The sequence below is a fragment of the Alligator sinensis genome, unplaced genomic scaffold, assembly GCF_000455745.1.
Source record: "Alligator sinensis unplaced genomic scaffold, ASM45574v1 scaffold883_1, whole genome shotgun sequence".
Lineage (NCBI taxonomy): Eukaryota > Metazoa > Chordata > Crocodylia > Alligatoridae > Alligator > Alligator sinensis.
Genome location: NW_005842009.1, coordinates 2,369,287 through 2,382,079, shown reverse-complemented (window position 1 = coordinate 2,382,079; position 12,793 = coordinate 2,369,287). Strand labels below are relative to the sequence as shown.

Genomic DNA, 12,793 nt, shown 5'->3' with positions numbered 1-12,793 from the left:
TCCACACCCAGCCCTCTTTCCTGCCTATGCAAGGGGTCAGACTCGATGATCTATTGAGGTCCCTTCCAACCCTAACATCTATGAATCTATAAGAGCCACCACCTCTGTAGTTTTGACTCCGCTGTGATGTAACGCACAGCCATGACATCAGTTTGGCTTTCAAGAATTTGGGGTACAGTTCCCCCCAAGCCCCTGCACCTATCTTCTTGAAGCTTGGCAGATATCATGCTCTCAGCAGAGGCCACCATCCCTGCAAGTTTCATCCAAATTGGACAAAAAACAACAAAGTTATAGATATTTCTTGATTCCCCATTACACCCTATGCCCAGATCTCCAAGGCAGCTCCGAAGCTTCGGAGCCGGTTCGTCCGGATTGAGGCAGAAACCCGGTCCGGAGCTCCGGACTGGATCGCGGCCAATCGAAGCGGCTGGATCTGAAGCCAGATCGGATCGCTGCTGACTCGCACAGGCCTATTAGCATATGAAATACCTTCTCCTATGGATCCCACCATCTCTGTATTTGGCAAATCCTAAATTCCTACCACTCACCTTCCCAAATAAGATCTGCCTTTTACAGCTGACGTTTATAGGCACTGTGGGGTGAATTTAACTGTGACTCTTTAAAAATGAAACTAGCAAGGTTTCCTTTGGTTACTTTTTTACCCAAGTATTAGTTTCACAAATTTCTGCACAGCCATGGTAAAAGCTCTATGACCATAGGTGGCAGAAGACTAGGGCTAATGGGGTTTAGCTTCCCCCAAACTGGGCCAGTGACAGTGGCTCCAGAACCACCACTGCCAAGCACCATGCCCAGAGCTCCTGCCGCCCACTCCTCCAGTGCTGCACACATAGCACTAGCGCATGCCAGCCCAGAACGGCCCTGCGGGAGGTATGGGCAGGGTCAGGCGGGCATGCTCCACACTGCCCAGCCCCCACAAATAATATTTTCTAGTGCTTCTTATTACAGTTGTGCGAAGCTTCGGTCGCTGATTTGATTCAGCGGAGCTTTGGCCCAATTCGGTGGCCAAATCTAATACAAATCAAGAGACCCTTTAATCTCTCTGAATTAAATCGGAACCCTCTGAATCGATTTGGAGAGATTCGGATATAGACAAAGCTTTAAATGTTTTTTCTACATGCCTCAAGGTACCAGGCGGCTCGTGAGTGCTGCAATGCCAGGGTGGACGGAGTGTCCCACAGAAGCATGGGGAGCTCCCCAGAGTGCTCGCAGCAGACCTGGAAGTGGACCAGAAGCACTTCTGATCCACTTCCAGGTCTACCAGGGCCCCCCCCAGCACCCCACCGGCTCAGTGACTGGTGCCTCCTGGGTCTGGAGGGGAGGCACCTGGGGTTCTCCACCGCCGATCGCCGAGCTGGAGGGGGGGCCCTCATCGTGCTCCCCAGTGGACCCAGAAGTGGACCAGAAGTACTTCAGTCCACTTCCAGGTTCGCTGCTGAGAATGTGGGGGACCCTCCGCACTCCTGTGGGACACTCCATCCATCCCAGCATCCATGAGCCGCGCCTGGTACCTCAAGGTATGTAGAGAAAACATTTAAAGCTGTGTCTATGGCTGAATTGCAGATTCTCCAAATCAGCACTGAATCTTCAGATTCAGATTCAGCCAGATCGAATCGGGGACAACGATCTGAATCAACGAACTGAATCACTGTCCCTGATTCGGGCCAAATCCAAATTGAATAGGGCCTGTTTCACACACCCCTACCGCTTATATTTATGAGGTATGCAGTTCCAGTAACCCCCATTGATTTCACTGTAATTGTAAATGTACAACACCTGTCAGGATCAGGAACAGTATTTAACTAGTGTCATGCCAGCAGGGAAAGCTTTTTAAGGGGAGCTGCAAAAACATTAACTTTTATAGGAAGCAGATTTGGATCTTCTGTATGAAAAGATAAATCCAGCCTAAGTTATGAGGACAGTTAATGGTCCCTGGGTTTCCTTTACAAAATAAGTCTCATAGAATTTTGAACAATATAAACACCTTCCTACAGGTTTCTGAACTGCCCTACTGAATTTAATAGAGAACATTAGCTATGATATAGTACAGTGATTCTCCATGGCATCTTCAGGTACTGTAAGATCCTTTTAAGAGTTGTGTTGTGTAACTATCACAATTAGGTGTGCGAACACCTACATAATTCACAAGATAAAGCCAGAAATTTCAAATAGGAATCCATAGCATCGAAAACATTCTGACCTGTTGTGGTCTTTCTGGGTGCATCTACACATGCAATTAATGTGATGTGATAAACTCCAGAGCACTTTGAGCCAGAGTGAAACTGCTCCCAGGTGCAGCATTTACATGCGAGTCCAGGAGCAGGCCCCTGGATGGCTGGGCTGACCAGGCACAATTTATGCCCTTGGTCACCATCTACATGCATGTTTCAGAGCTGTAAAGTACTCCGCCATACGAGAGTACTGTCCCCGACCCTACTATCCTACGGCAGAGTTAATTAGTTTACTGCATCCTAATACTGTTGCACATGTAGACAGTGATGCTTTACAGAGGAACCAATTAGTTAACTCCACAGTAAAGTGCATGTATAGGTGCACCCTCCGAGTTTCTTGCAACAGAAGAACTGCTCGATGATTTTTCCAGTCAAGAAATAAGTGAAAACTAAAAATTGGCATTTTCTGAGGGGCGCCTTGAGTCTAAAAAGGTTGAGAAGTACTGATAGAGTAGATTAAACAGGCAATGGAGACTGAAGCCAGGCAACTGTTCCTGGAAAGGATGGGCTGGAACACTTGGATATTGGTGGGCTGAGGAAGCCTGCCTGATTCACAGCATAGCTAGAGGAGTAGGTTGGTGGGGGTCCTGAATCAAGACATGCCTTAGCCCAAAGGAGGTTCTCTGGAGTGGGAACTGAACCTGGAAATGTGGTGGTCTAGAGAAACCTTCCTGAGTTGTGGCACTGCCTCCTGAAGAATGACTGTAGAATCTCTCAACTACAGGGAAGGAGCTGCATGTCCCCAGCAGGAGCTGAAGGGGATCTTAGGGAAAACCTTGAGAGGCCAGGAATGCAGTGGCAGAAACCCCTGGGTCAGTGGGAGGGTGACAGCTACAACCAGAAGCTCTGGAACATAGGTAAACCTTCAAGAAGGAAGAGGCCAAAGGACACTGCATTCTGTGAAACTTCATAGATTAGTATTATAAATTTGAGGGGATACTACTTTAAAGACTTACTGACAAGAACTCTTTTTTGGGAGAGATTTTTCTATGAGAAAGTAAACCCTAGCTTGCCCTTTCCTTCCAACAGCATTCTCTGTATGCATAATATCTGCAAGGAAGCAGTCCCAAGGACATGGGTTTGTACGCCAGGGAAGGAAAAGAGAAGGTCTGTATCCATAAGTTTTAGAGCAATTCCTAAAGATCCTAGTAAGTTCCAGAAAACTGTCCCTAACAGTTGCAGTGAGGTCTGATTTGAGCCATTACTGAAATCATCATAACTCTGACATCTGTAAAATTACTTTTCTCCTGATAGACACTGGATGCATCTAAACGTGCAATTAATTCAAAGCAACAACTCTGGAGCAGTTTGAGCTGGAGTAAACTACTCCAGGAAGCAGCATCTACACGTGCACCTGGGACAGCAGCAATATGAGCTGGGGTAGAGCAGTTTATGCCAGGGCATTGGGCACAGAGGGTCAGTCCCAGGCTCTGGGTAATGGCATCAGGAGGTGGAGCAGCTGGCTGGAGCACAAGGGTGCTGCAAGTGTGGAGATATATGGTTAGGCAGCACAAGTTACACCTGTGGTCAATGTCTACACTTCCATTTAGTCACAGTTAATTACCCCAACAATACTATCTTAAGGCAGCATTAATTAGGGCCATACGAAGCTTCAGTCACTGATTCGATTTGGTGGAGATTCAGGCCGATTTGGTGGCCAAATCTCCAAATCAAATCAGGATACTCTTTAATCTCTCCAAATCGAACTGGAACCCTGCAAATTGATTCGGAGAGATTCAGAAAGATTCAATGATTCAGAGACAGACACAGCTTCAAAATGTTTTTTCTACATACCTCAAGGTACTAGGCAGCTTGTGAATGCTGAGATGCTGGGGTGGATTGAGTGTCCCACATGAGCGTGGGGGGAATCCCAAGCACTCTTGGCAGCAGACCCAGAAATGGACCAGAAGCACTTCCAGTCCACTTCCGGGTCCGCCAGGAGGCCCCCCTGTGCCCTCCAGGCTCTGCGACTCAGGCCTCCTGGGGTCCCCCCATGGCTCATCACTGAGCTGGGGGGGCATGGGTCCCCCCCCCACGTGTTTGGCGGTGAACCCAGAAGTGGACGGGAAGTACTTCTGCTCCACTTGCAGGTTCACTGCCGACCACACGGTGGGGCCCCCTACACTCCTGTGGGATGCTCCATCTGCCCCGGCATCACAGTGTTCACAAGCTGCACCTTGTGCGCACCTTGCCGCACCTTCTCTGAATCAGCATTGAATATTCAGATTTGGATTTGGCTGAATCGAATCAGGACAGTGATTCGAATCAACAAATCGAATCCAGCCTGTTTCACACACCCCTAGCATTAATTAGTTTACTGTGACCTAATACCATTGCACATGTAGATGGTGATGCTTTACTCCATAGCTAATTAGTCCACTCCACAGTTAAGCACAAGTGTAGATGTTGCCACTGACTAGCATATTTAATTCTCTCTCTTTTACTGAGTTTTGTTTGCAAAGGTAGTTTAATGTTGGTGTCAAACCTACTCTGCAAACTCCTTTTAACACCAAACTAAAGTATGACTGACAAACCTGTAAGGAAATATGCACATAGGAGCAGGGCCTTGTATCCATATGCATTCTGCACAAGGACAGTCCTATCATCTCCCCCCCACGCCCCCACACACACATGTATTAACATCTCATGCAGGATTAACTAATGAGCAGTTCAACTCTCTGTTGTGTATTAGTATACTTCTGAAACTAAATCCCTCCTATTTTGACAACATAACAGCAAGCTTTCTGTATACAGCATGCCTACATACAAATTACAGCTCCTGTTGCCTGGACAGTGTCACTGCAAGGAAATCTTTGCTTGGGCTCAACTGCTGCTGGTCACTCTATGGCTTCCCGTCTGACCCTGCGTCTGCCACCAATGAAATAAGCTCCATGCACTTGCTCTATTGGGCACTCCAGAGACTGGCAACGAGGCACAGCAGATGGCTTGCAGAGCTCTAAGTGCATTTCTCAGAGCTGTGCTCAGGCTCTCTTAGAAGAGCATCATTGAGGAGTGAACTCAGGTTGGCTCTGAGTTAGCTACTCCTTGATAGCTGTGCCCAACAGGAGAAAACAGGCAGGGCTTCTTTAAAAAAAATAAAATCAAAATCAGCAGGAGACACAGGGTTGGGAAGAAGCTGTATAAAGTGGCCTCAGCTGGTGGAGATTGAAGAAAACATTTATTCCTTAAATGTAAATTTCATGAAATAAAAACAGATCTTTAGTTTCAGATGAGAAGAAAACTTTACACTGTCGTGCCTACCATTTCAGGTGAAGGATCTCTCTCTGACAGAGTTCAAAGACACCAGGGACCAACTAGGACAAACTCTTGCTTTGTAAAATGTGTTAGAAGTCCACATTCCAACAAACCAGATCTAGGTAGTGCCTACATGTAGCAAAGCTTCCTAACTTTTTATCAGCATCCTAGGCCTCAGGCTACTTTTCATCACACATCCTGATCCCACAAGTTCTACTTGTATGGAAACCTCACTGATTGTTGGGAATCTCTCTAGGAACTCCAGATGTAGAAGACTCACAAAATGGGGCCTCTTTTGTTAGCACTTATGACCAAAATGTTTATGACTGTAGGAAATGTCCCGTGTTACTTTAATTGATCTCCTTCTCCATGAAGCCCTCACAGTCTCCATCTTTCAAGTGGTTACTAACATACCATTTAACAGACTGCAGCCAGACCACAGTCCTCTGCCTTTTGGGGTTCAAAGCTCAGGATCATACTGCTCCACACTCACAGTGCTCTGTGTTTATGTTCGCCCGTTACCAATTTAATACCCCAGTTAAATTCACTCTACAGTGCCTTTAAAAGTCAGCTGTAAAAGGCAGATCTTATTTGGTTTGTGCTCAATTCTGCTCTTGATGAAGCAGCCCCAACATTTTGTCCATAATAAGAAAACATTCCACTTGCTTTTACATCAGCAGAGTAACAATCCTTGTTTTCCAGATTTTACTACAGGACTTTCTGGAAAACTGGCCTGGAAGCTTTCTCGACTCCCAAAGGAAGGCACAGGGATGGTCAATCATTCACACAGATTCTCTCCCACTCACTTGTTATGAATGTAATTTAAATAAGTTTTCACTGAGAAAGAGAGTAACACTGAGTTTTAAACAGACAACATCTTTTACCTCATAACTGCTCACAGGCTTCAGTCTCTTGTGATATTTTAATCCTTCTAGACTCCAAGGAGCTCTACAGAATAAAGAGCTAAGTCAAGATCTAACTTCTCTGATGACAGAAGACGGTGAGGAAAACACTTTCGGAAAACCTCTAAGACTTTCTATACACCATAAAGCAGCAAAATAAAGGGCATAAACTTTTTTTTCTGCTTTCCAGGTCACCTTGCACCTTGTAACCATCTACCTTACAACATGTTTCTCCTGCATAAAAGGCCTAGCAATTACACTCCAAGAGTCAAGTTGCTGCTACTTCCTAGATGGTGTTGCAAATACTACTCATGCCTCAGGCAACAAGACAAAGACAACAACTCAGCACACAACAGATACATACTGTATCACACATTACCTGATTGCAGGGGACAATGCTTATTTAGGAGTGCTGCATCTCATAAGCTGAGGCTGAAAAAATGTTGCATCACTACATCTATTGGAAATCAGGTTATACTGTTGACAGTTTTGTTTTGTGTGTGAAACAGACAGGGAGAGGAAGAAGGGAGCCTTGCATATAATTTTGCTACTGCCTGCATTGTAAAAGTGAAGCACCAGCAGCGTCAGGGTAGACAAACCATCAGGGTACCCAGTATTTATTGCCAGCATCATGTTTTAAGACTGAGGACTACAAGGATCAGATACAGGTGGCCAGAAAAAGAACTGGAATCAGGGAAGCCCCACAGGTTTGACAGGAAAAGGTTAATACAGATTTTTTTTCAGGAATCTGCGTAAAACTTCTTGCTGAGCCAGTATTTTCCTGCATATGCCAGAGCTGCAAAGCAAATAGATAAATCAGTGCCTGTATAGGGGAGAGAGAAAAAAAAAAGATGTCTTCCAATTAGCACTACAAAAAAAGGGAGACCTGAGATTCCCTCAAGCGTAACAAACAGAACAGGTAGACATACAGCAAGTGACTCACCTCTTCCACGGTCCATTTGGCCACATGCTTGGCAGTAAGGCCTGAAACCTCTGGTAGCAGCTTGCAGTGCTGCTCCCAGCAGAGATGGAGGCGGTGGGTCGGGTTAGAGGACAGGGAAGGCATGAAGACAGACTGATGGAGGGCCTGCTGCAGAGTGAATTCTGTGTCTGGAAAAAGAAACAAGAGGAGCCACAGTCAGTTCTGAAACAGGAGCAGGAAAAAAATGGTGAGGGGGGAGGGGGAGAAGAGCATTTAGGAAGCAAAGAGAAGGTGGAACAAGCACACGCAGTGCTGTGACATGGCACGCTGTACTCAGAGCATGTCCCCCCAGAAAGGAAAGGAAAAAACCAAAACAAAACAAAAAGGTTGCCAGGCTGAAGGCTTTATTATTAGCTGCTTCTAGGGAAAATGATGTCATGCTGCTGACAGAAGATGTTTGCTTTTTATTGACAAGGTGGACGAGTTCTGGTAACAGCATCTTCAGCTGGAAATAAATGGCACCGTTCCAGTTCACAGCAAGTAACCAACTACGCATGCCAGCTGATGGCCTGCGCCGAATACCCTCCTGCCCCCACTAAGAGAAGCTAAGGCCTGTAAGGCTGGTGGTTCCCCCCAGACACCAATATTGTTTTCCATTTGTCAAAAGACGCTGTTTTTATAAAACAAAGCTAGCTCCCTCCCAAATGAGATCATTCGATTAGAGCAGAATCATGATCCGATAGGGATTTGTCTGGTAATACAACAGGAAGTGAAGCAAAGGATAGAAACAACACGGAGCACGTTCTTATGGTTTCAATAGTTAATGTTTCTCATCCCCTTTCCTCCCCCTCCAAAAGACACAAAAAGGAGGCATTTCTAAACACTAGAATGCTTCCTGTGAAATGATCAAGTTATATGGTGCCACCATGTGGCAATGAAGAATTATGTTTTGCTACTTTATAGGCAAGAAAATAAAAGCAGAGTATAAAATACAGTTTTCATCCTTGTCTTCTCTCCCCCACCAAAAACATGACTAATAAAATTATTAGGGTAGTGCCCAAGGGCTGACATGAACAGGGCCCATTAGTGCTAGGTTCTGTACAAGTACAGAGTGGGAGACACACCCTGTCCAAGGACTGTGGCGAGGGGCAGAAATGACATGCAGAAGGAGCAATGTCATGGCAAGAAGCAGAATATTCCATGATTCTTGAGGGTTTGGTTTAGCTAGGAGGGGATCAGCTAAATAGAAAGGCAAGGGATGGGGGTGAGAGTGTGGGAGTCAAACTGATATGAAAAAAAAAAAATGGATGGGGAAAGGGTTGCAGAGTAAACAGTTTTCAGGATGTCCAAAGTATCTTGCTTTGGCTATTTCTACTTGTACCAGGCACTGCCCCCGGGCATCTTTTCTCTGCAGTCTTCTCTTAGGGCCATATGGCAGAGGGGAGAGGCAAGGACCCAGATAAGTCCTGGGGTCCCTATAATCTTCCCTGCACAGTTCCGGGTGTGCTAGAAATTAAACTCCTGCATTTATCCACAGAAGAAACGCAGCTTCCCTTCCTTTGCCCAGCCAATGTATCCCACCCCATTCTGAATGGACTACTTTTGACTAGAAGAGACTTTGGACTTCATGGAGCATTTACTGCTTGCCTTCAGATGGTGATGACTTGCATTCTCTGCTACTTAGGCTGAAGTCAATTAAAACCCTAGGAGGAACAGGCTGTATATGCTCAACCAATTCCAGTGAAAGGGAGGGGAAGGGGAAGACTAACAGGATCTGTCCAATTCCAACTTCCATGTTAACACTTTGAAGTTATTCCAGTGTACCTTTTTAACCTCCCAGTTCTCATGGCATCCTTAGGTCTAATCAGTACTCCTTTCTTTTTGCCTTGCCTTTGGGCTAGCCTAGCAGAATACAGATCACACACACAATCCCTGCACTGCCCACTTCATAAGACAATTTTCAGCAAATGTTTTTGCAATGTCAGACTGCTAGGTGTTCCCTTCCTCCCACCAACCACAAGAGGAGAGGAAGAAGCAGGAGAGGGTAAAAATGTTCTGCCTTTTCAGTGCTGCCAAGACAGACTGATAAAAAATTATGAATCAAACCTTATAATGCAACATCAATGCATGATGTTCTCAGTATTGTGCCTCCAACTACATTTTAAAGCTGCAGGGAAGCAGAAGGGTCAGCAAATAAATTTAGGGACCATATACTGCACTGGAAAATTCACTGAAGGACAGGAGACTACAGGGGAAAAATCACTAAGAAAAAGATGGATTAACAGGAGAAAAAGCTCAAACGAGCTTCTTTACACCGCAATCGTAAAGAAGAAATGGCAATCTTCCGAGATCTCCAAGCCTTTTTCCCAGGCCATGGGAAAACATTGCAAGATGTAAAACGTAGCCCAGTACCAGTTGATACTGGCTTCACTATTAGATACAGAGACCAAAGGGGAAAGATACAAAAATAAAGGCAGGTCCAAGAGCGACTAAGAATTTCTCTTCATATAAGGGAAAATGCTGAAAGGAAAAAAATACTCCATAAAGTAGAGGACTGCACAAGAAGTAACCAACCCAAACTATAAAGAGGCTGGTTTATGTCCTTTCTGAGGTGAGAAAGGGGAAACTATTTATAGTCATAACTACACCTCTTCCTCCAGGGACTGTGGAATAACCTCCAGAAAGGAGCATATTAAAAGCACTACACTTTGGAAAAAGTTTCAATTTCTAGACAAGCAAAGCATAGATTAGATTTTGGGGATAATCCTGTAGAAGGGGAGAAGGGGGAGACTAACAGGTTCTGTCCAACTTCAACTTCCAAGACCATAAGATTCATGCTAACACTTTAAAATGCAAAGCAATATGTAACATGTTTCAAAACCTATTAACATAATGAGCAGCATGACACTGTTAAAAATAACCTAGACTCACTCTTCTCACTTAAATTCTTGAAAACTTTACAAGTGGGAGATTGAAGTTCCTCAGATTTGTGAACAATCCTTTATTTTTCTAGCATCTTTTAAAATTTTTCTGTTGTGCCCACTATTTCCCCCTCATTATTTCTTTTTCACTCATTTCAAACAGGCTGTTCCTTCACCCTTTTGTCTCTTCGGTCTTCACTGCTGTTAAACTTTTACGCTTTTCATTATACCTTTCATTATCTTGGGTGCATGGCAAGGGAAAGGGAACATGTACATGTCTGCTCCTAAATTTATAAGTGGTTGTGAAGTGCTGTAAATACCACTGAGGAGCAGGAACTGCTCAGGGGGATAATCACTAGGAATAATCAAAACAATTTTCTCTTTGCTTAAACTGACTATTGTTGGAAAGCTTCTAACTATGACTTGAGGTGGTTATTTCACAACTGACAAGTGGTGGAACCCCTACTGTTCTAATTATTTAAAGTTAGATGAGACAAAAGCCTGGAACAATACACTGTATACCAGTGTACTGAGAGGCCAGCAGATGGCTGCAGATGGCTTATTAGAATTTTCTCTGTAATACTCATGATTCTGTTTAAGGTGAGTGTAAGTAGAACAGGTACATTTTTTTCCTTAAGGCTAGAACAGACATTACTGCTGCTGTGTTGCCATACCTGGAAAGGTTATGTAACCATGACCACAAAAATGAGCAGGAAGTAAAAATGAATTAAGACTAAAGGCAGGCACTTGCCCCAATTTGTTCCTGCTTAGCTATTTTGGATTGGAGACTTATTACTAAAAGCTGGGTCAGCTTGGTTATCTGAACTGGCTTTTTATAGTAAAGCTGAAAGTTAAACATGTGGTTTGCCAAAATACATCCAGTGAGAACCACTTTAAGATTAACTAACTGTGTTCCAGAGGAAACATTCCACTTTCTACCCTGCCCTGATACTCTCTTGCTTTCTAGATGTCAGGAGAGTTTTAAATGCCTGGAAAAAAAAAAAATCACTGAAGCAATTCTAAACTGCTGCCATATGAAGACTGCCTGATGTGCTTCATAGGAAAGGGCTTGGTGGGCCTTAGTCCAGCTCTCACAGACAGATGTTCACCTGAAAGCTAGGACCACAATAAAGAGTAGCAATTGGCTCCCCTGTTGGCTGCCTGAGCACAGAAGCTGAGGACTGAATAAGGAAATCAACCCCCCCTCACCATTAGAGATTGGTTTCTTCAAAAAAGGAAGAGAGTACATCCACAGGGAAAACTTCCTTTCTTGCTAACGTTTTGCATGGAGAAGACATAACACTCTAAAGCTGTTTACAGACATTTAAAAAAACCTAAAACCCCCCCCACACTTTACCAGAAGAAACAGCATGTTAGTTTGACCCGATCCTGCAGCATCTGTACAGATTAGGCACTTTAGTGGGGCTTTTTGGAGCTTTATCCAATACCTGATAGAATCAGCTATTAGATAAAAGTGCCAAAAAAGCCCCACTAAAGCACCTGATCTATACAGACATTGGGTGACCCGGGTCCAACTAACATGATGCCTCTTCTGGATATAGGCTGGGCTCAGTGTGGGAGCACACCAAGTTTAGAGTGCCATTTTTTGGGGTGGGGGTTAACGCTTCTAAGTAGCCTAAAGCATTAAGTCTAATTGATTAATTAATTTAACTGAGAGCGTGAGGAAAGAAAGGTAAGAGAGATCTAGAGTGTAGCATGCATTTGACATTTCTGGCATAATTCACCTGAGTAAGGAAGCAGGCTTAAAAAAAAAACATATGGTAACAAGTAGTCTGATAGGTTTGATAAGTGCAACACACAAGCAAAAAAATAAAATAAAATAAAATAAAATAAAATTCAACCAACCATTTCCATAGTCTTCCTGCTTCACCAGCTGGAACTTTATATAGGCATGTTGGGAACCAAGCCTGAAAAAATAAAAGTTTTATAAATGTAACAAGGCACAGACCATAGAGATCAATGCTCCTCTACATGGAGCATCAACAGGATTCTTTTAAGAGTCCCAAGATCTTTTTCCTTTTAAAACTGGCAATAACACCACTTATTTCTCCTTTCACCCCTCTCCAGATCTCTTCCGAGTAAGGGTTATGCTGCTAAATGCACAGCAAAGAATGTGGATGTAAGTACACCACAGGCAATGGAAAGACACTGGATGCATCTTCACATGCAATTAGCACAGAGCAAAACTCCAGTATAAATGCTGCACCTGGGAACACAGCACACTGAGCCAGGGCAGAACAGCTCTGGCTGGCAGAAGGCCTGGGGTGGGGAAATCAGTCTGCCAGCCCAGGACTGCTCCTCCCCAGCTCAACATGCTGTGGGAAATGACGGAGTTACAGTGTGGGGCTAGCTGGCAGGCAGCCCCTGTACTGTAACACCCTCCTGACCCATCCAGCCCTGGTCACCATCTACATGTCCATTTTGGCATGCTGAACTCCGCCGTAGGACAGTATTTGTCCCATACAGTACTTAATTAATTTACTGTGCCCTAATAGGGGTGCATGTATAGACAGTGATACTTTG

At 44.5% G+C, this 12,793-nt stretch overlaps 1 protein-coding gene across 12 annotated transcripts in view; it reads right to left on the bottom strand.

The window, feature by feature from the left end:
• LOC102369465 (lethal(3)malignant brain tumor-like protein 3) overlaps positions 1 to 12,793 on the bottom strand; it is a 96,256-nt gene that overhangs the window by 19,956 nt on the left and 63,507 nt on the right. For 10 of the 12 annotated variants that reach the window (XM_025201943.1, XM_025201941.1, XM_025201947.1 and 7 more), the window contains 2 exons: positions 12,116 to 12,177; positions 7,350 to 7,516 (listed from right to left, as the gene is read on the bottom strand). In XM_025201943.1, the coding sequence (XP_025057728.1) occupies positions 7,350 to 7,516; positions 12,116 to 12,177 (229 nt within the window). Of the gene's footprint in view, positions 1 to 6,785; positions 7,230 to 7,349; positions 7,517 to 12,115; positions 12,178 to 12,793 lie in introns of all 12 variants that reach the window. The other 2 variants (XR_003093627.1, XR_003093626.1) reach the window with 2 other exon arrangements.